General features: G+C 45.4%; 2 protein-coding genes across 2 annotated transcripts; both read right to left on the bottom strand.

The window, feature by feature from the left end:
• Positions 1–776: 776 nt before the first annotated feature.
• Positions 777–11,615, bottom strand: LOC132978353 (leukocyte cell-derived chemotaxin 1-like). Its single transcript, XM_061043489.1, has 7 exons — positions 11,458–11,615; positions 11,022–11,162; positions 9,584–9,724; positions 7,021–7,134; positions 2,728–2,878; positions 2,221–2,333; positions 777–1,554 (listed from the first exon to the last, which is right to left on the bottom strand). Exons 1-7 carry the CDS (start codon positions 11,527–11,529, stop codon positions 1,330–1,332), a joined length of 957 nt encoding a protein of 318 aa, XP_060899472.1. The 5' UTR covers positions 11,530–11,615; the 3' UTR covers positions 777–1,329.
• A 1,187-nt stretch (positions 11,616–12,802) lies between these two features.
• Positions 12,803–16,950, bottom strand: LOC132978323 (protocadherin-8-like). The gene is made up of 3 exons (XM_061043434.1): positions 14,111–16,950; positions 13,777–14,002; positions 12,803–13,682 (listed from the first exon to the last, which is right to left on the bottom strand). The coding sequence occupies exons 1-3, from the start codon at positions 16,571–16,573 to the stop codon at positions 13,330–13,332; spliced, it is 3,042 nt and encodes a 1,013-aa protein (XP_060899417.1). The 5' UTR covers positions 16,574–16,950; the 3' UTR covers positions 12,803–13,329.
• Positions 16,951–20,325: the final 3,375 nt, after the last annotated feature.

Below are 20,325 nucleotides of genomic sequence, written 5' to 3'. Positions count from 1 at the left end.
GATACGGCTGACAGCTGGAGGACATGGTTTACGTATCGGGGTTCGATTGGTTTCCAGCCGAGGAGCCTGGAGTCGCTTGGCCAGCAGGTGACGATGCTGCCCCGAGGTGCAGCTGTGATTTACAGTCACAGATGTGAGAGAGCTGCTCCTCTCCCTCTTCTCCAACCACATGTATGCAGCAGCTGTAACTGTGAAGAGGCGTCCTGCCGAGGCTAGAGAGCATTAATATGGATCAGCCTCCTAACCGCATCATCAAGCCTCTCACACTGAGTTAAGTGTTAAATTCATCTCGCATCGTTTCATCTCTCGTGACGATCAAACACCCGTTTGTGGCTCTGGATGGAACTCTTAGCTTCACAACACTCACACATACACACAAACACACACACACTTCTCCACTATCCCTGACACACACGCACAAACACACCGCCCCCATCCTTACCCCCTACCCCTGCCTCGGGCGGCTCTGTGACATCAAAAGGAGCTAAGCGCTTTGCATCGTGGGTAAGATCTGGGAGCGTGACGGCTACAGAGTCTTTAGTCTCATTAAAGAGTTCTAGAGCTGCAACTCTCACATTAAAGAACTCTGGAAAACTTCTCTGTGCTCATCCCTTTGGAGCAGCTCCCACATGTGACACGTGTGAGGACTGGAAAGTGGCGCCGAGTGGGCGAGAGGAGAGAGAGGCTCTTTCTCAAATTTACAGAATAAAAGTGACAAACATTTATTTACAGAGAGGTTATTGAGTCCACTCGGTCAATAAGAGAGAAAGAGGCTGTTTACTTAAAAAAGTTTTATTCAGTGATATTGCACTTTGAAAAAGATCCTTCAACGCATAAACAAAGAAATGCATTTAGATGAAAATTTGTCCGATAAGCGTACAGTTCATTGTTTTAATGAGAGCTACTCATGGAGGCAACATTGGAAAAAGACAAAATTGCAGAATTAAGGAATAATTCTCACACGAAGTTCAAACAGTCAGTTCTACTGAAGTCAGCGGACTGCTATTAAAGTATGTTTGCAACCTAAACGTGTATTTACATGAAAAGCAAAGAATTAAAGCAAAAGAAAAATAACTTCTATAAATACAAGCTGTTCTGCTCCCCGAAGGTAAATGTGGCATTTTAATATTTGGATTCAATACAGATGTCATTGGCCTGACCTGTTTTATTTTTACCTTTGCGTGTTCTTTTGAGAAGAATCAACATTCTGTATCTTGCACATTGTGCAAGCCAACATCTTCCTCAATTTTTCCCTAATATCCCCTCCCCTGGACCCTGATCCCTCCCTTCTTTCCTCCCTCCACTCCACCATCTCCCAGGTGTTTGCGTCTACACCAGCCCCATAATGCGAGCCACCCACCAGTTGCAGGGCATGATGACTCTGCAGGCCACCCTGCAGCCCTGGTAGTGATACGGCCAGGGATGGTACCCTCCCAGCGGCTCGCAGATCCTCTGGCAGTGGGTGTAACCACGTCTGCACTCATGGCAGCATATGCCCTGGTGGTCCAGCATGGGGTCAATGTTCATGGTGCCCTGTTCCCCCTCCAAGCCTCTCTGAGGGACGACAGAAAAGACGATCTTAGTGTGAACAGTGTTGGATCACATACTGCTAAGTGAAACTGTACGTGTTTAGCAGCGACGAGGGCTCATTTCAAACCAATTAAAAATGGATTTCCGACAGGCGAGATGGGGGAGGAGGGGATCTTGTCAGATGTGGGTTTTTGTTGTCAAATATTTTCTTCTTCAGCCTGCTGCGTGCTGTTTACCCCCCTCAGTGGTTGTCAGGAGTGTGTAGAAGGAGATGTGGGGGATGCTTACGGGGGGGAAGGGGAGGGGGGATTGTGAAAAATAGGGCTCAACATAAGGGTGAGGATGGAGGGCACGGGGGTGTGTATGTATAGGAGTCTGTGTATGCTCAGCAGGGCAAAGGGGCTGAGGGGGAAGAGGGGGGTGTTGGGGAATTATTCATTCTGCCTCAATGCTGAAAGGAAAGCTTTGGACAGCCTCACATGCAGGGGAAACACGGCCACGCATACACTCAGATTTGCAGTGACAATCCGGGCCTCTCCGCCGTGACCCCGGCATCTGCTGCCGCTCACACAGCTGTGAGAAACTCTCTTCTGAAAAATCCCTCTCAGGTAGCCTTCAGATCTAAACGGACAGCCCGGGACGCTGTAAACAAACCAGGAGAGGAGGAATGTGTGTGTTTTTGTGACTCACCTGATAGGGGTTCTCCGGGTTGAACTCTGCCTCCACGTCCTCTTCCTCCTCCCCGGCCACAGCTGCCTGGCGGCGCTGGCGGGAGGCGACAGCCCTCCTCTTCCTCTGGCCGCCTGCACACATCACATTCTCAGTATATGACAGCAGACCAAATTTAGGAGCGCAGTGGCACTAATGTGGCTCAGCTCCTGATTGCACTGCTGTTTCTCTGGCAGCATTTTTGAAGTCCTCAGATGAAGGAGAATAAAAATTGTGTTTTCAGAACTTTTGACCTCAGTATGCTAAAAATTGTACTCTCGGTAGCTCGGAAACTTCAAAAGGGCTTCTGCTTTTCTTTTTTGAGACTGTTTTTCCTTCTGTGGCTTAAACAGCTGCGATGTTAAATGGAAATTATTGAGACCGTTTGACCTGCATCCTCTGTGTTTTGTAAAAAACAAAAAACAAAAACAAACTCTATAGCCTTGAAATATCAGCTTAATTTTTTTCACAAGCTGTCTGGTTTCTTACTGGTTGAGTAGGTGGGACGGAGCCAGAAGATTGGCAGATCTCCACACAGGTCCTTTATCTTACTGCTGAGGAAAGCCGAGTCCGAGAGGGGAGCGTCAGCCGCCACCCAGATCAGATCGTCCTCAAATTTGGCCGGCATCACCTCGTCCTCCTTCAGGGGTAAGAAAGTGAGAAAAACAAACATCACAACAAAACATCAGAAGAAGTACCCGGCTGCTGGCGGCGTATCATCACACTTGTTTATGGATCTTGTTACCAGCGTCTCCCTTTAAATAGCCCACAGTGTTTGCATCTTGTCCGAGTCTAATCTGCATTAATGCTGCGCTGTTAATGCTCCTTACAACAACATAAAATCAAGTAGTAAAAAGAAGCCCCAGAGGCTTTAGTATACAGATTCTCCTTGCACTAACGGTTAACTGTATACACAATGTCAGGACTCATCAGGATCTGAAGGGGAGGAGAGATTGGATGGCCTAAATTTGCAGGTTTCTGCAGAGAAACTAATGAGGTTTTCAGAGGAGAGGCAGTGTAAACATACAGACTCTGAATCCACAGCCTGCAGGTAAAAAGGGGAATTCTGCAGGGAGGATTTTACCCAGAGGCATTTGTTCCTGCGGGCCGCTCTGCACTCACCACACATGTTAAGGGAATGTTATCCTCCAACCTTTCCGATTTTTTCTTTTTTCCAGCTCAAATGATTTGCTGCAGGGACAAATAAAAGTGAGGTCCTTCTCCACCGCTCCAACGATAAGAGTTTCTGACCCACTCTCTTGCTGGATGTGTGTGTGTGTGTGTGCTTGCGTGCTTATCTAACCCATATTTGCCATCACTCTAAATTATAGCAAATGACCAGCCTGCAGCAACCATTATAACAACATCTCCCTGTCTCCACACACACACAAACTCTCTCTCTCAAACACACACACACTCAGCCGATCCTGAACCAAACGATCATTTATGAGGCAAAAAGAGGCAATAACACAAACACACAGAAAAGAGCAAACGTGAAATAAATGATCCTTTATGAGGCGGAGAGAGGCAATAAGAGCAGCCCTGCGTGATAATTAATTGTGTTTGTGTGTACGTGTGTGTGTGTGTGTGTACGTTCATGATGCTGATTCTGGTGAAGTGGATTTATGTGGATGTGAGGCTTATGCAGAGCTAAATGATTTTAATTATCACGCAGCCTCAATTGAACAATCACTGGCCGGGTGGTTGGTGTGTTGTGATAGCAGACCACACACACACACACACACACACACACACACACACACACACACACACACACACACACACACACACACACACACACACACACACACACACACACACACACACACACACACACACGGTTTATTCAGTCCACCAAGCTGTTAAATGATGGGAACCCACACATAAAAATCACTTAGGTGTTACTCGTAGATTATCAGCTGCAGTGATTCATCCAAACAGCTTCTTATGAAAAGTGGAACCTTAAAGTGTATCTCCAAATGTAACAAATAAAGCAGCGCAGTAACACATTTGCAATTGCTTAAGAATATTTTACACAGGGTTTATAAGGTGCGACAAGACGCTCTCTCGGTTGCCAATTACAAATGTATTTATTTTTGCTTTGAAGATCTGCAATCTACAGTTTTTGCTAATAATTATGTTTGGTTGCCAGTTTTGAATTGTCTGATAAAACATTACTAGGGAATACTATCCTCAAACAGTCTATACTGCCCACTAACCCAACTGTCAGAATGCTGTTAACAACATGTTAAATGGGGTCACATGACCTCCTCAGACACTTGTTTCACGTCCCAGCTGCGTTGGACCAGCTAGCACCGAGCTAGAAGTCAACATCACAACTGCAATACACATTAATTTGTTACTAATACAGCAACGTTGTCATTTCAATATAATTCAAAATTAACAACATCCATCCATTATCTATAGCAATTTTCCCGTTCAGGTTGGCGGGGTGGGTGGAGCCGAACCCAGCTGCCATTGGGCGAGAGGCAGGGTTACATCCTGGACTGTTCACCAGTCAACCACAAGGCTGACATATAGAGACAGACAACCAGCCACACTCACATTAACGCCTACGGGCAATTTTAGTCGCCAATTGCCCTAATGAGCATGTCTTTAGACTGTGGGAGGAAGCCGGAGTACCCGGAGAGAACCATCACACACACGGGGGGAACATGCATACTCCATACAATGAGGCCCTTTTCTGACAGGGATTCGAAACAGGAACCTCCTCACTGTGGGACAACAGTGCTTACCACTGCACAACCATGCAGCCCCTAAATTTACAACACATTAAAGTTTGTTTGCTTTTATTTGTACACCACTTGTCTGGCTGGCAAGCTCAATCATTGGATAGTCTGAGGCCGCAATGCATTTTGGGGCGGTTTAGTATGACCAGTGTGCTCCCATATAATGCATACAAAAACCTGACCAGTCAAGTATACATCAGGCCATTTGTCACATACCCAAAATTGTATACTCTGATTTCCCATCTTACAACATAGTCAATGTGACGCCATATTTAGCATGAATAGCATGAAAGTATGAAAGTATCCTCACAGAGTCAACTTATTACGTGCTTGGCTATTGTTAGTGACATAACAATGATCAATGTCTTATTAACCAACATTTAAATGAAATATTGTGACATCCTGCAGCGCTAAATCCGTCCAGCCTAGTCCCGATAACACAAAGAGCTAAATAGCACTAGTTAGCCAGTATAATTAGCTAAATGCTAGCATTATAATGCTAACATGCTAATGTAACAATAGGCTCAACTGTCTTCATGCTAATCTTTTATTTGAACAAAGCTGACAAAGTTTGGAGGTCAGGATATGTAAGTTTGTCGGATATGTTTTGTAAACTTGCATCCAGGACGTAGGAAGTAAAAAATGTCGACTTCATGATGACCAAAGTTGTTGAGATCAATAATGTGTAAACATTACAGGCAATTACATGTTACAGGCAATTGTGTGTTTTCTAATGTGTTTTTTAATGTGCCTTTACTTTATTTTTTGTCTTTTCTGTGATGTTAGAGACAGATACAGATAGAGCTGCTGTTATGCAAGACAACATTTCACACTTGGTTTGACCATAAAGTTTCATCATCGTTTTATGGCGGTCCATCCAATAGTTGTTAAGAGCAGAGTGGAGAACGAACAGACAGACATTGCCTCTCCCTGGAGCCACACTTAAAGCTCCTCTCCAAACAGGAACTCGGCCAAACATAATGTGCAGCCATTGTCACGGCTTCTGCTTTTATTTCCACAGTTCTCTGCCTGCTGTGGGGATGAGTGCATGGAGCTAAATTCTACCAAAGCTTAGGAGATACACAATGCAAGTTTGATGAACTTTACCAGGTGCCGTTGTTGACCATTTAACTACTGCGACTGTATTGGCCGATATATCTGAGCACGTATGAGTATTTTGGATGGGGGACAATGTTCTCAGGGAGATACAGTCACTGGTTAGAAATGAAGCCGTTAAACACGCAGTTGCTCATTATATGGCAGCAATAACAATATCACACAGCAAGTACAGGGACATAATGGAAAGATAATACAAGATAGCGGAGAAATAATGGATCATGATGTGCACAGCTGAGTGGAAATTGAAAAACTAGGACGTTTAAGTGAGCTGGACCTCCTAGTTTGTAGACACTGAATACACAAGGAAGAACAAGAGCTGCATGATCTTCTTTAAGGAGTGGGTCATATTTTAACACGAATCATTCCCTCATGTGTCATCAATGAATGCACACTGTTTTAATATAAACACAGTCATCTACCTCGTGTAAAGTAGCCAGTCGGTTAAATAATGATGTAACTTATTGTAATGTTAAATTCATCATCTTCTTCACTCATCAACGTTGCACATTGTCTTATGTAGACTTGCATATATTGATTTGATAGTTTCCTATTTCATTTTAAAGGCTTGTACATACAGAGCAAAGTACACTGGAGTCAAATCCCTTGTGTCCGCATACCTGTCCAGTGTAAATGCTAAGCTAAGCTGCTAACAGTAACTTTATATTGACCATACAGATGTGAATGTAGCATCATTATTATCATCTAATTCTTATAAATGATGTTTTTGAAGCAGATTTCCCAAAAATGTCAAACACTGTCTCTTTAAATGTTCCGGTTATATGTAACACGGTTCATTGGAAAGTGCTGGAGCGTCTCAAGTTCCTGCAGTATAAAGAGGCTATTGATGAACGCCCTGAAAAGTAAATTCCAGCCTGCTTTCTTAAGACATTCAAGACGAACAGGATGAACCCACCAAGTCGAATGTCATGGAGTCCTTGTTGAGGGCCTCCACGTCAGGCAGACGGGCCTTCACCTGCGTCTTAATGTAGCACTTCTCTCCTCCTGCAAACCGGATCCCTGTGATCCCCTGGAGAGGGGGATAGGACAAACAGAGAGCTGGAAGTTAAAACTCTTCATCACCAGTCAAGTTGGTTTGAAGTAATACATGCGTAAATTAAATGTAATATCTCTGCTTATTCTGTCACATGTAACAGGCAGTGCTGCATTTTAGTAATGTGATTACTCTCAAAAGGATTTTCACACATGAACTCCACTCCTGAAAATATCACAACATTTTAGAGTTGAGCAGCATGTGCTAAAGCAAACTGCTACATTTTTCACCCCAATTTTATACAAACATTTTCCTGTCAGCCTCCCAATAACATTTCCGCAAGAAGCCAGGGTGAGCGGATGTGTGTATGCACCGGATAATACTCAGTCAAATCCACCTTGAGCGGGCGGGGTGATGATGTTTACATCATGTGAATGGTTGCTTCATACTTCTTCCTGCTCACCTTTTATTTACCACTATTTTGTTGATACATCTAATTTAAGCAACATTGATATAAAGGCAGAAACTGTCATCTTAGCATACAACTTTGTTGTTTGTCCGCCATCTTCCACCGTTACTTCAACAATGTCCTTTTAAAAAAAAAATTTTTTTTTCTTTAGCTGATTTTTGCCTTTATTAGGTAGGACAGTTGAATAGACAGGAAATGTTGGGCAGAGAGAGTGCATGCAGCAAAGGGTTGAGGTCAGATTTGAAACCCACGGGTGCTGCGACGAGGACTATAGCCTCCTTACATGGGGCGCACGTCATAACCGCTCTGTTATCAGTGCCACAGCAGTGTCCTTTTAACATCTCCCAATGTGATGAGGGGCCTGTGGAAAAGGAGAACTCAGGGAAATGTCTGTGGCTGAAATCTTCAGGACTACATGTGTGACTAAAGGTCAATATTTCAATAGTTAAAAAGACAAAATCCCCAAATCCCTGCCTCACTCGTCTGATTGGCCTGATTGGGGTTCTTTAATTAAAGATCAAAAACCACCCGTCTGAATGTAATGAAAATTGGGGGCACCATGCATCCTGACACTGATTGGCCCAAAGGGAGATCTCATGTTCAATTGCTCTTAATTTATCGGCTGCTACAGCGAGCCAATCTGCCCACGAGGCTCTTTAGAGTTTCAACAGATCTGATAGAGTTCTTCTGTGACGCTCCGTCGTGCTCTGACAGAGCTGATCAGTGTGTTAGGGTTCAGGCTGAAAGTCATCTGTAGATCTTAGCTAAAAGATGGTTAATAGAAAACATTCAAAAGCACATTAATATATTAAAGTATGTGAACAAATATGCACAACCTCATTGTCATGTGAAGTAAAAACAATAATGATGACAGTTTCTCTGGTCCTCCAGGAGTACTGTATTCTAGATTTACAGGAGGAGTTGAGGTGTGTAATGTAAGTTGTGTGGGTGTCATGTTGAAGCTATTTAGTGCTTGATAATTAAATGCTGACTGCCTAAAGGTACTTTTTGTAAAGGGTATTTTATTTTTAAAAAATACGGTTCTGATCTGTTTAAATGATTCATCAAGTCAAGACGAAGCCAAACCATGAAATAAAGTATTAAGAGGTAAAGTAGCAGCAGACTGGATGCTTTCAAACTAATTTGAAGGTCACATTTTACACTCCTACAGTCGGGGAAAAGTCATCTTTGAATGTTCCTTTGAGGCTTTTTAGTAGTGCTGGGAGTCTGATCATCTCAGAGCACATCATTGAAGCCTCAAGCTCCTTGTTTTTACCAATACATAGGGACAAATGGTGTTTAGTTTGGAATGTTGATTCAACCAAAAGTGTGGAAAATGAACTCCTGACCTGTGTTTGTGATTTTTGGTGGGGACATAATGAGATCATGCACATACATAACGTGGAGAGATTGAAACCTGATGACAGAGGTGACGTTGTGGATGAAATCTGGGACTCTTCACTGACATGATGTAGAGGTGAGGACTGGTGTGTGTCTGGTGTGTTGCTTTATCATAAATAATGAAAATGGATCTGTTGTATCTTCTCTAGGGGGGTAACATATTTCTTAAAGAACTGTTGAAATGTTGGTACCAATTTGCATTCTGACTGGTTATTTTAGAATGAGTGTTTCTTCTGATTGTAATGTGCTCACACCTGTCCATGCAGCTGATAACACAGTAATTCATGTGTGAAAAAATCAATATGTTGTTAAATTGTTCCCAATATGCTTAGAATTTGCCATTTTTTACTCTGTTTTCGGTTTTTATTTCACTGCTGATAACAATAACTAACAATTCTTTATTTTTTGAGCCAGTGTTGCCTTTGTTGATAGGACAGCTGAAGAGAGTCATTAGGAAACATTATGGGAGTGGGGGATGACATCCCGACACCTGCTCTACTGACGTAGCTAAACAAGTACCTCTTAATATCTAAATATTTAAAGTAATGTTTATCAACAGTCTTATGCCTGCTCCTCTAAGACCATCAGTTTGTGATTATTTCAGATCAGACTCACGATCTCAAAGTCGTGGACCTCCATGGCCTCGTCAGCGCCGCTCCCCGTGCTGAATCTCTCCATGTTGTTGGCTGAGTCGATCTCCATTGTGCCCTCCTCCACCTTTCCATTGATGCTCATGCTGTAGTGAACGTTGTAGACCTACACACACACACACACACACACACACACACACACACAAATATACAAGCACACACAGAGTTTCAGACTGGCATGTAAGGTATGAGAGTCACCCCACCCCCGCCTTCACTCTTTCAACCCTCCTCCTCCAGTCCCCCCCTCTGACTCTTCCTCATATATTCACCTCTCCTCTTTTCAGGTTTTTCTCTTTCAGACGACACTTTCTTTCAAACTTGTTCAGAAGAAAACAATCTGCAGCTCAGCCTCGACAGAGCCCTTTCATCATGTCTTAATAGCATTTTTCTAACTTCATACTGGAAGAAAAAGACTCAGAAAGCTTCATGTACACTCTCATCTCCTCCACCTCTTGCCCCCAGAGCATCAGCCGGACCCAAGAGCCCCCCCTCCACCACCACTCCACCATCCTCTGCAGGATCCTCAACACACACACACACACACACACACACACACACAAACTCACACACAGCCTACACACACAACGCTTCCATTCACCAAGCAGACTGCACCGTGGGCCTGGAGTGTTTCATTTACATTATACTGTTTGCACACACTGTAAAAACAAGTCCGTCTTTGGAAACTTTCCTCTAGAACCGAGTCGTTTCAAAGCACTTTTACCATTGAGGACTCAAATGTTGCTTCCTCTTCAAAGCAGCTTGTTATATGATTTCTTCCATCAAGTGTCATTATTTTCCTTGTGCTTGAGTGAAAGAGCTTTTCCTTTTTGTTAGTGCCACTTATTTTAGAAGAGTTTCATAACTACAGTGGAACCAAAGGACAGATGGAGCAGATCAGGCTGCATTTGATTCAAGTTTTGATTAAAGCTCCTAGGGGGAGTATAAAAATGATTGGGGTCAGTTTGTAAGAAAAGTGACCACCATTGAACTACTTGAATAAGAACAAACTGGAACACTTCCTCAACATGTCAAAATAGCTTGAGTTAACTTTAGTACAACCAATGTCCATCACCTATGTTATGTTCATAAAAACCTAATAGAGGAACATAAATGTTGTCTTTAAAGGTGCATTTAAAAACCATGTTGCAAGAGATATGTACATTTAAAATAGAAATGTAGCTCTTAACAATATTCCAAAGATGACATAAATTATCAATAAAGGAAAAGAGTTCACTTTTAACAAGCTCATAAAAGTCAGACTATATCTTAAGCTAAGAGAAAATGTATACAAAAAATACCCTCCCCTTTTTCTCTTCCTCTCGTTTCAAGCTATTTGCATACAGTCCCTTGTTTGAACAGATTTTGCAGCGTAAATAAGAGAAACAGTAAAACAAAAATCTTACATGTTTTTCATTGTTGTTCCAGAAGTAAAACGCTCCCACGGCCCCCAGAAGTAGCAGGAGAGCCCCGGCGATCAGCACCGCGATGCCGGCCTTCAGGAGGCGGCCGGTGGCTGCAGGTTTCACGGCAACGGCGGAGTAGGCCTACGGTAAAACAAACAAACCATGAAATATGTACAATTTCACCATGATGTGAAATCATTCAAAAGTAGCTACTGATAAACCAATTACACCCAAGATTATTAAGATAGATTCTGTAGAACTATAAAGTTGCACCGATGTTATTTTATGTCATTTGACCAGCACATGACGGCTCAATAATTGTAGACTTTGACCCATAAGGGACATCTGGCCAACTCAGATGTACCTACTGCTCCCTACAGTATAGATCACTTTATCTCGGGATAATTGAAATGTACTGGGCTGTGTAAAAACTCACCGGGGGCATGAACTGCTGCAGGTCCTCCGGTCCCGCAGAGGCGATCGGTACTTTCTCTAAGCTCCCGGCCATGACTGGATCCAAACACCTGAAGAGACCCCCGTCACTCCACTAACTTCTCTCTCTCTCTCTCTCTCTCGCTCTCTCTCTCTCTCTCTCTCTCTCTCTCAGGAGGAGGATGGACGCACACAGAGGGCAGGTCGTGTTACAAGCTGCTGACACTGCACACGACCCCTTAGAGACTTTTGTAAAATCAAAATCAAATAAAAAGGGAAGAATGTGATCCAAACAATGGGAGCAACCACTTATTTAATCACTGAGAAAAGCATTAATCATGATTTCCATTTGAAGATCACATAAGCTGCTTGTGTAACTTTTATAGAAACCTGATGACAGCCACCGTGGGTTCACTAACATCTATTCAGTAGTGAACACGATGATGAAGGAATTGGCTGCGGGTGTCTGTCCAAAATCACCTTTACGCACACTCCTCCTCTCTCCCTCCAAACCACCTTTTCTCTCTCAATGCCCCCTCAGACGGTTGCAGGTCAAAGGTGACTCTGGTGGAATGTCGCGTGTTTTCTCCAGCTGGTAGACAGTGCACATTTTACATCAATGTGCGCAGGAACAAAACGGCATCTTGTTGGACAGACTTGCCTCTTGTTTCTCTATGTTTGACTCCAGAATTGAATTTCTGTTCTGCAGAAATGCCCTCAATCCGTGAATAATAATGGGGAGATTACGTAAGAGGCGCACCGTGCGCATTTGGCAGATCGACAAAAACATCCTGACAGGAGGATTTGCTCACAAGGACTTCGTGTTCTTTGACAAGAATCACCTGAGTTTGGATGCGTATCAAACGTATCCTCAGTTAAACTTCCTCTCCTGCTTGTAAGCTGTTTGTGGAGACGAGCAGCGGATGCGTCTTTACGCAAGGACATGCTTATCATGTGCGTCTCTTCTTTGTGCACATTTTTGAAGGAAAAATGTATGTTGCACGAACAGAAGCAGATTTTGATTATCTTGCTCTAATCCCGCCAAAAATAAATTTACCAAGTCAGTGAAAATGAGCAAAAGTAAAGATGGCGGGTTTATCTTACTATGCACGGGGAGAAGGAGTGATTTGCTGGAAAACCTTGGCGACTGTTCTGGCATCTCACCAGAAAAAAATCATGTTCTCAAAAGAAAAAACTAACTGACCTTCTCCGGTGGGCTGCAAGGACAGGCTCTCTCTCTGCTGCAATAACAGCGACGCCTGTTGGTTTTTACTCGTTTCTACCTGACTGATGTTCCTGCACAAACATGCTGCTCAGCACACCGGCATCATCTCCTTACACAAACACACAACTCGCCTTTTCAGAACAATATTTCAAAGTTTATTTCTTCTCAGAATACCGCGATGATAAAAAATAATCTGTACAATTACACATTATTGCATTCAAATAAATCCATACATTAGTTATCAACTTGATACATCTTGGGATCACCAGCCCTTTAAACTGCACAGTTTCTGGGGCCATTTTTTAAATAATCAGCGTGCTTAAAGATCAATAATTACAATTTATATTTACATATCTTTCCTTTTTTATTACTTTTATAAAAAATATAATCTCTATATGTACAAAACTTGCATATGATACACTTCATGTCCAGAAAAATGTCTCATAAAGTGATTGAATGGACATCAAATGTGGATTTTACAATCAAAAAGAAACACAGAAATATTAGGAGTTCAACTTTTGGATGCACACTCTCCACAGTTACAAAAGTTACAGTATTGTCATTGTCATTGATCATAAATTAAAACTTTATACATTTCTTTGAGAGTGAGCTCAGGTGTGTGTGTGTGTGTGTGTGTGCGCAGAGTCATTTTTACTCTTCATCGTCAGGGCAGTGTGTTGGGGTTGGGGTGTACACAGGGAGGGTAACCTCACTGATCTCCTGCACCCTCACAGGCCGGGGTGGGGTGACCAGGACGTAGTCGTACTCTCTGTGCAGCACCTTCTCATACACACTCTGCAGGCCCACTGTTTTGGGGATGTGGGCCTGGTAGTAGTTGTCCCTGCGGTTGGGGTCCCGGGGCAGGGACGCAGTCTTGGAGAGGCTGCTAAAGGAGGACAGGGTTGGGGCCGGAGAGGGGGCCGCGTTGGCTCTCACTGCTGAGGGGCTCCAACAGCGATCTGAGTGACCCAGGACTTTACATTCACTGGTGCACGCCCACAGAGCTGGAAGAGAGTAACAAGAGGTGTTAGATTTGGCACCACAGTGACATCATTTTATGCAGCCTGGGTATAGTCATTTCAAATGTGTTTTTCTTACCATTTTGTCCGCCCATGGGAGGAACAACAACTCCATCCTTTTTGAGGTGGGTGTCTGCGCTGACATCACTGTCACTGTCATTGAAGTCACTGTCCCCCTTGCCGCTGTCTTTCCCGCTGAAGGCGGGGTCCCGGGCGGAGATGGTGGTGTAAGAGTTTCCCTTCCAGATGGTGATGGGCCTGACTGCCTCTTTACCGTTCCCATAGCCGGGCAGCGTGGAGTAACCCTGCAGGAGGAGAGAGAGGAGACACGGGTTATAGACTCTGTTGCATGAAAACAAATTGCTACACCTCCCCTCCCCAACCCTCTTTGTTCCCTCAAAGGTGCCTCTTACCTCGTGTTTGTTGCCCCGGAGCTTGCTGTTTGAGTCTGAGTCGTACACACAGGGCACCTCGCTGCCGTCCTCTGAGGCCGAGCACATGTCGATGCCCCCGGGGTGAGCCGAGGTGAACCCTCCGGCCTGGCTGCTGTACGAGTGTCCATCAAACCCTCCCGCTTCTCCCGCACCTGCCGCGTGCAGAGGCAGCAGCGGGTTGTCCCCCACGTGGTTTCTGCCCCTCTCTAGCGTGCCTTTCTCTCCGTAAGAGTCGCTGTCCTCTCCACTCTTGTCCCGTTTGCGTCGGTTGCAGGTGGTGGCGATGAGGATGATGGCAAGCAGCAGGAGGGTGCAGCTCCCCGCCAGCACGACGATAATCACCACGGACAGGTCCCACTGCGCGTGCGTCTCGTCCCCGCTGCCGGCCTGGTACACCGTCCTGTCGCTCGGCGGGGAGCCCGCGATGATGAGAAAGTGGAGCGTGGCGGTGGAGGTGAGCGCGGGCCTCCCGTTGTCGCTCACTGTGACGGTCACGCTCAGGGTTTCGTCCACGTCGTGGCTCAGCACCTGGTTCAGGTAGATCTCCCCCGTGACTTTGTTCACGGAGAACACGGAGGGTTCGCCGGTGGCCAGGCCGTAAGACAGCTCCGAGTTCACGCCCTCATCTGCGTCCCGCGCCTCCACCCGGGTGATGACGTAGCCGCTCGGTGCGTCCCGGGGCAGCAGGACTTCGGCGGAGCCGTTGTTGAGCGGCGGCTGGGTGATGACCGGCGCGTTGTCGTTCTGGTCAGCGACCCGCACATAGACGCTCGCGGTCCCGGACAGGGGTGGGGAGCCCCCGTCACTGGCCGTGATCCGGAGCTCCAGCTGCTTCACCACCTCATAGTTGAAGCTCCGCAGCGCGTACAGAGAGCCGCTGGCGGGGTCCACGGACACGAAGGTGGAGATGGGGGAGCCCATGAAGTATGTGTCCGACAGCTTGTAGCTGACCTTCCCGTTTGACCCGAGGTCCATGTCGCGCGCCACCACTGTTGTGATGTACGCGCCCGGTGCGTTGTTCTCCACCACCGCCACCTCGTACACAGGTTTGCTGAACACCGGCGCGTTGTCGTTCTCGTCCGTCAGCCTGATGGTGTACTGGGTGATGGTCCTGAAGGGGGGCGAGCCTAGATCCTCCGCCACCACCGTCAGGTTATACTCTGGGATTTTCTCCCGGTCTAAAGGGCTCGTGCTCACAATCATGAAGCTGTCCTCGTACGCCTGCTGCAGTCTGAAGTGGTCGTGTCCGTACAGGGTGCAGTGGACCTGCCCGTTAGCGCCAGAGTCTCTGTCCGAGGTGCTGACCAGAGCCACGAAGCTCTCTCTGGCCGCAGCCTCCGTGATGTACGCGATTCCGGCCGTGATGGACGTCATGGGGGTAATGGATATCTCCGGTGCGTTGTCGTTAACGTCCTGCACCTGCACTACGATTTTGCAGATGGCCGGACTCGGGTTCGGACCCAGGTCGGTGGCCTGGACGTCAAACTCATATGTGTTCTTACTTTCAAAGTCAATGGGGCTCTCCAGAGTAAGCCGTCCAGTCTTCCGGTCCACTCTGAAGAGTTGTCGGATCTCTGCGGGCACCTGGTTACCGAACCCGTACACCACCTCCCCATTTGGCCCCTCGTCCGGGTCCTCCGCGTTCAGGTCCAGCAGCAGGGAGCCCACCGGTGCGTCCTCGGGCAGGTCCACGGAGAAGCTGTTCCTGTCGAACACTGGGCTGTTGTCGTTGTAATCTTTCACCTTGATGTTTATGCGCGTGGTTCCGGTGCGGGACGGGTTGCCACCGTCCATGGCAACCAGCTCGAGCGCGTAAGAAGCCTGCGTCTCCCGGTCCAGCTCCTTCATGAGCACCAGCTCCGCATATTTAACCCCGTCGGCCCTGCTCAGCACGTCGATTGAAAAGTGGCTGTTGACGGAGATCTGGTAGCTTTGTATGTAATTCACGCCAACATCATCATCCACGGCGAAGTCCAGCGGGATCCGCGTGCCCACCGCCGTGTTCTCGGAGATCTCCATGCTCGACTCTTTCCGGGGGAACTCGGGGGAGTTGTCGTTGATGTCCTTGACCTCCACCTCCACATGAATGAGTTTGAACTGCTCTTTGGAGAAGCTGACCACGTCAAAGGCGATGAGGCAGTGCAGGATGTGTTTGCAGATCCTCTCTCGGTCTATCCGCTCCCCGATGCTGAGCTGCCCGTCGCTCTCCCTCAGCCGGATGAAAGACGAGTTGAACTGTTTCATCATCCTGAAATTGTTCCTGGAGCCGCCTGAGGAGGAGGCTGAGGAGGAGATGTCCTTGGCCAAGTTTCCAATCACTGTCCCCGGTGCGTCCTCCTCAAATGTCTGATATTTCACCGTCTTCGCCTGTGTGACAGCAGCCAGGCTCGCCAAAGAGACGCACACCAGCACCAACCGCCCGTTCCACCCTTTTCCTCCCATCTTGACACCTTCACTCCAAAATAATATGAAATTCAGCAAACTGTCCGTAATGAGTCCGGTTTAAAGTTTCAACAAAAAGCACCTCTAAAAGTCTCTCCTCTCCACTCTTTGTCCACTCTCCTGCGTGTTTATTTTCTGTATAAGCCAGTAATAAATATTCCATATGTCTCTCAATGCGCACTCTGATGCGCTCCGCTCTCTCTCCTTCTCCCTGTCTCTCTCTCTCTCTCTCTCTCTCTACTGGAGGTGTGCTGCTCTCAGCGCAAGAGGGCTGCAGTGTCTGCAGGAGGGTTTATACGGCGAGGCATGCAAATGAGCCGCACTGTGACCAATCCGGGCTTTAGAGGGGGAAAGGGGGGCTTCAGAAAGACCTCTAAACCCTGTTTAGAGATTCCTGGACTGTGCGCAGAAACTTGGCACCAAATATATGGGCTAAACGCGCGGCTTGATTTAATACTATAGTTTCCGTTGCTTGTTTATGTTCCTCGGGCGGTTAAATGAGTCTGCGCACCGGCGCATGGGGGAGCACTGAGATGCGCAGTGTCCCTGAGCTAGAGGACAAAGCATGTGAATAGAAGTATCTGTTCAGGATGCCATAGGAGTACTCTGAGTGTGAAGAGATTTATGCTTACACACTTTTCGGTTGATTCCCCACGCGCTTGTCCCGCTCTGGAGTAAAAGCAGTCAGAGTGAGGCTGAGCTGTCCCGGTGACCTCCCAACCTCTGATCGAGAAATAACTTCATGCACGCACGGATCTGACGTGATTTGTGCCCTGATCCACTCTCACACACAGATAAGATTTCATATAATGGACTGATGATGGAGCTCACAGAGTGCTGAGGCAGCGTAACACGCAGAATAATAGCAGGAATGTGGTGTAACTGGTGGTAATATCATCATTTTATTCTCATTAATAAATTCCATAAATTTGCTCTGTCTTCTATTATTCATCCCCCTAGTGTGATGTAATCCAGTAATTGTTTGCCTATCAGATCATATCTGGATAGAAAGACTATATCCACTTAAACATTGATTTTATTCTAATTCTGTCTCAGCTCAGATCGGCTCACGAGATGTCTTGTGCACAAGAGAGAGATAGAGGGGATTTTTAATTAAAGCCGTTGTAACGGCCCGGTTTAACACGAGACTTTCCTTGGCCTCGTCTGCCAGAACAGAGGGGCGCAGGTGAAAACGACACACACACACTCACTCACATAGTCCAGCACGTAGCCGTTACAAATGGGATTTGGCTGTAAACGCAGGGGGGATTTATCAGGATTTCAATGGTGAGATTATATCAAAGGCGTATGAAGCCCTCGTTAGCAGCGGAGGGATAATGGCATGGCAGGGTCTCCCTTTTGCAGCCGTCCTTACCGGCATTGTGGCCCCTGAGCCGGTCTATGGGGACCCTCACCCCCGCTGCCTCCGTGCAGGCCTCAGTCTAACTGCAGCATAATGAGGCAGAGCCACATGTAGCCTTTGTAACATCCTTCAATCCCCCTCCTCCCCCAGACCTGCCCCGGTCCCAGCCACGACTCCTTTCATTACAGGGAGATGGGAGATGAATTGGCCCCGACATCAGGGTCCCTCCTATTAAAATACATTTAGAGAGCGGCCGGGGCCCCGTCACGGCTCTTTAAGAGATTTTCTCATTCTTCCCATTGGACTCACTCTCTCTTTCCCTCCCTCCCCCCCTCTCACTTGTTCAGGGGCAACACTTGCCTTGCAGTAGAAGCTAATATCAGTTGGCATGTTCTATAAAGAACCCATCTGCCACAGAAAGTCAGACAGGAGACACCTGAATGGACATCATGTAGTCAAGCAGCTTGCAGAGTTAGACACAGTTAGGCCTGTCCAAAACTATAACAAGACTTCAGTGTGAGATTCATCAAGGACAACACTGGAATAAAAAGTACATGTGGAATAAAATGACTGCTTCTCTCTAATCCTATATAAAAAAGTACATTAGTTGAAACTAATTAGGTTATTCATATTAACAAAAGAATGGGAAAGAAAATACTGGCAAACAGAAAACATAAAGAAAATATTCATTACTTGCACATGATGAAGTTAATGGTCAAAGTTGCAGGATATAAATGTCAATATTTCCTGCTGTATTCACATGTCCCCTCTCCCGGTATTCACATGGAAAAACATACTAGCCAGCTGGCTGCAAAAAAATCCTGGTAGAGTTGAAGTGAAAAATGTGTTCACACCTGCAGTTCACCCCCTAAAAAATTCAGGAAGTATTGGAATTCTGCACAATAGGCTTTCAGACTTATCAGTGTAAAACTACAAACATAGGCCTACATGGTTAATACTGAGACCTCTGGAGGAATCTTTTTCCTTTTTTTTATTTTTTTTTACAAAATAATCATCGCCCTCACAGAACAGTAGTTTTCACACAGTCCCTTACTTACTTTTTAATACCAGAAATGTCATCCAGATCATCTGTAACAAAGACGCCCAATGTCATTGAGAATGGTTCCAGATCAACATGGACAGAAGTGATTGAATACCAACTATTAAGCTCACGTGAACAAATAAAAACTGTATCATTGAATTTCTCTGTACAACAGCTCACCTCATGCAAGCAGAGAACTGTCATCATGATAATATCTGTCTCTCCATACTGTAATCTGTTCTGCACATGTTAAAATTTACAAATTATCCCTGCACTCAAGTTCACTTCATTTGTCTGTCTACTCACCGTTATATTGAATAGTTTCTGCTGATAACATGTCTACACTCATGCACTTTAACTTAACTTAACTTTAACTTTAACTGTTTTTGCACATTTACATTTAATCTTTCCTATTTTAGACTAGTAATGCTTAGTTAAATCCTGGTTGTATATATTCCCATTCTTAGTTTTGATATTTTTAGTGCTTATTTACTTTGTATTTAATATTATATTGTGTTTAGATTTGCTAACATTGTGTTTTTTGCTCATATTGTGTGTTGCATAACCTGCTGCTGTAACGCCATAATTTCCCAGTTTGGGATCAATAAAGTAATTCTAGTCTATTCTATTCTATTATGAATCATAGTAAAGTATAGAAACAAAAGTAGCCTATACTACAAGTCTGTTGTTATGATGGTTATAACTGCTATCAAAGACATTAGCTACTTTTTAGTTTACATGGTGCAAAGTTGCTCTATAGACAGAATAGAATAGAATTACTTTATTGATCTCAAACTGGGAAATTGTGGAAGATCTTAGGATAATGTAAAGATAAGCAACTAACTTAAGTCTGATCTAACATGTCTTTCTTTCCTTCTGTATCGTTGTGAGGAGGTTTGTTCTGCCCAAACTGAACTCTCAGAGGTTTATTAATCCTCAGTGATAATAATCCGGCACTCTGCTGTGAGAATCTCGTGTTGTCATTTCTTTATGTTCACATCAGTCTGACGCTATTCACACTGTCAGCATTCTCTCACTCACTCACTCACACACACACACAATCACAGGGCAATCAAAGGCACATTACACTATATGTTCAGTCTCGCCTCGCGGATTAAAAACTCTGCATGTGCACGTGCGCGCGCATTAGACAAGACAAGGGAGACTTTCTTATACGATGTTTGACGGGCTTTTGCATCCTCACCATCCCCCCTAATGCCAAATCTGTCATGTGAAGGACACACACAGACCTGAAAAAGAAATATAATACTCTCACGTGATCACTGTGTCACTCTCGCCCGTCTGCACGCGAGTTCAACAAAAGCAGAATTAGAGAGAGTCTCCAAA

Source organism: Labrus mixtus, chromosome 8 (assembly GCF_963584025.1).
Source record: "Labrus mixtus chromosome 8, fLabMix1.1, whole genome shotgun sequence".
In the NCBI taxonomy this organism is placed as follows: domain Eukaryota; kingdom Metazoa; phylum Chordata; class Actinopteri; order Labriformes; family Labridae; genus Labrus; species Labrus mixtus.
The sequence above is the reverse complement of the archived record's forward strand: the minus strand, read 5'-3'. Positions and strand labels throughout refer to the sequence as shown.

Bases quoted from the DNA above. Each gene is read 5' to 3' on its own strand.
- LOC132978353 (XM_061043489.1), bottom strand. From the start codon at position 11,529: ATGGCCGGGAGCTTAGAGAAAGTACCGATCGCCTCTGCGGGACCGGAG. The intron at 7,135-9,583 runs GTGAGTCTGATC...CCCCCTCTCCAG, and splicing joins AGGTCCACGACTTTGAGATC to GGGATCACAGGGATCCGGTT. The intron at 1,555-2,220 runs GTGAGTCACAAA...GTCGTCCCTCAG, and splicing joins ACCCGGAGAACCCCTATCAG to AGAGGCTTGGAGGGGGAACA.
- LOC132978323 (XM_061043434.1), bottom strand. From the start codon at position 16,573: ATGGGAGGAAAAGGGTGGAACGGGCGGTTGGTGCTGGTGTGCGTCTCT. The intron at 14,003-14,110 runs GTAAGAGGCACC...CTCCTCCTGCAG, and splicing joins TCCGGGGCAACAAACACGAG to GGTTACTCCACGCTGCCCGG. The intron at 13,683-13,776 runs GTAAGAAAAACA...ACTCTCTTCCAG, and splicing joins TCCCATGGGCGGACAAAATG to CTCTGTGGGCGTGCACCAGT.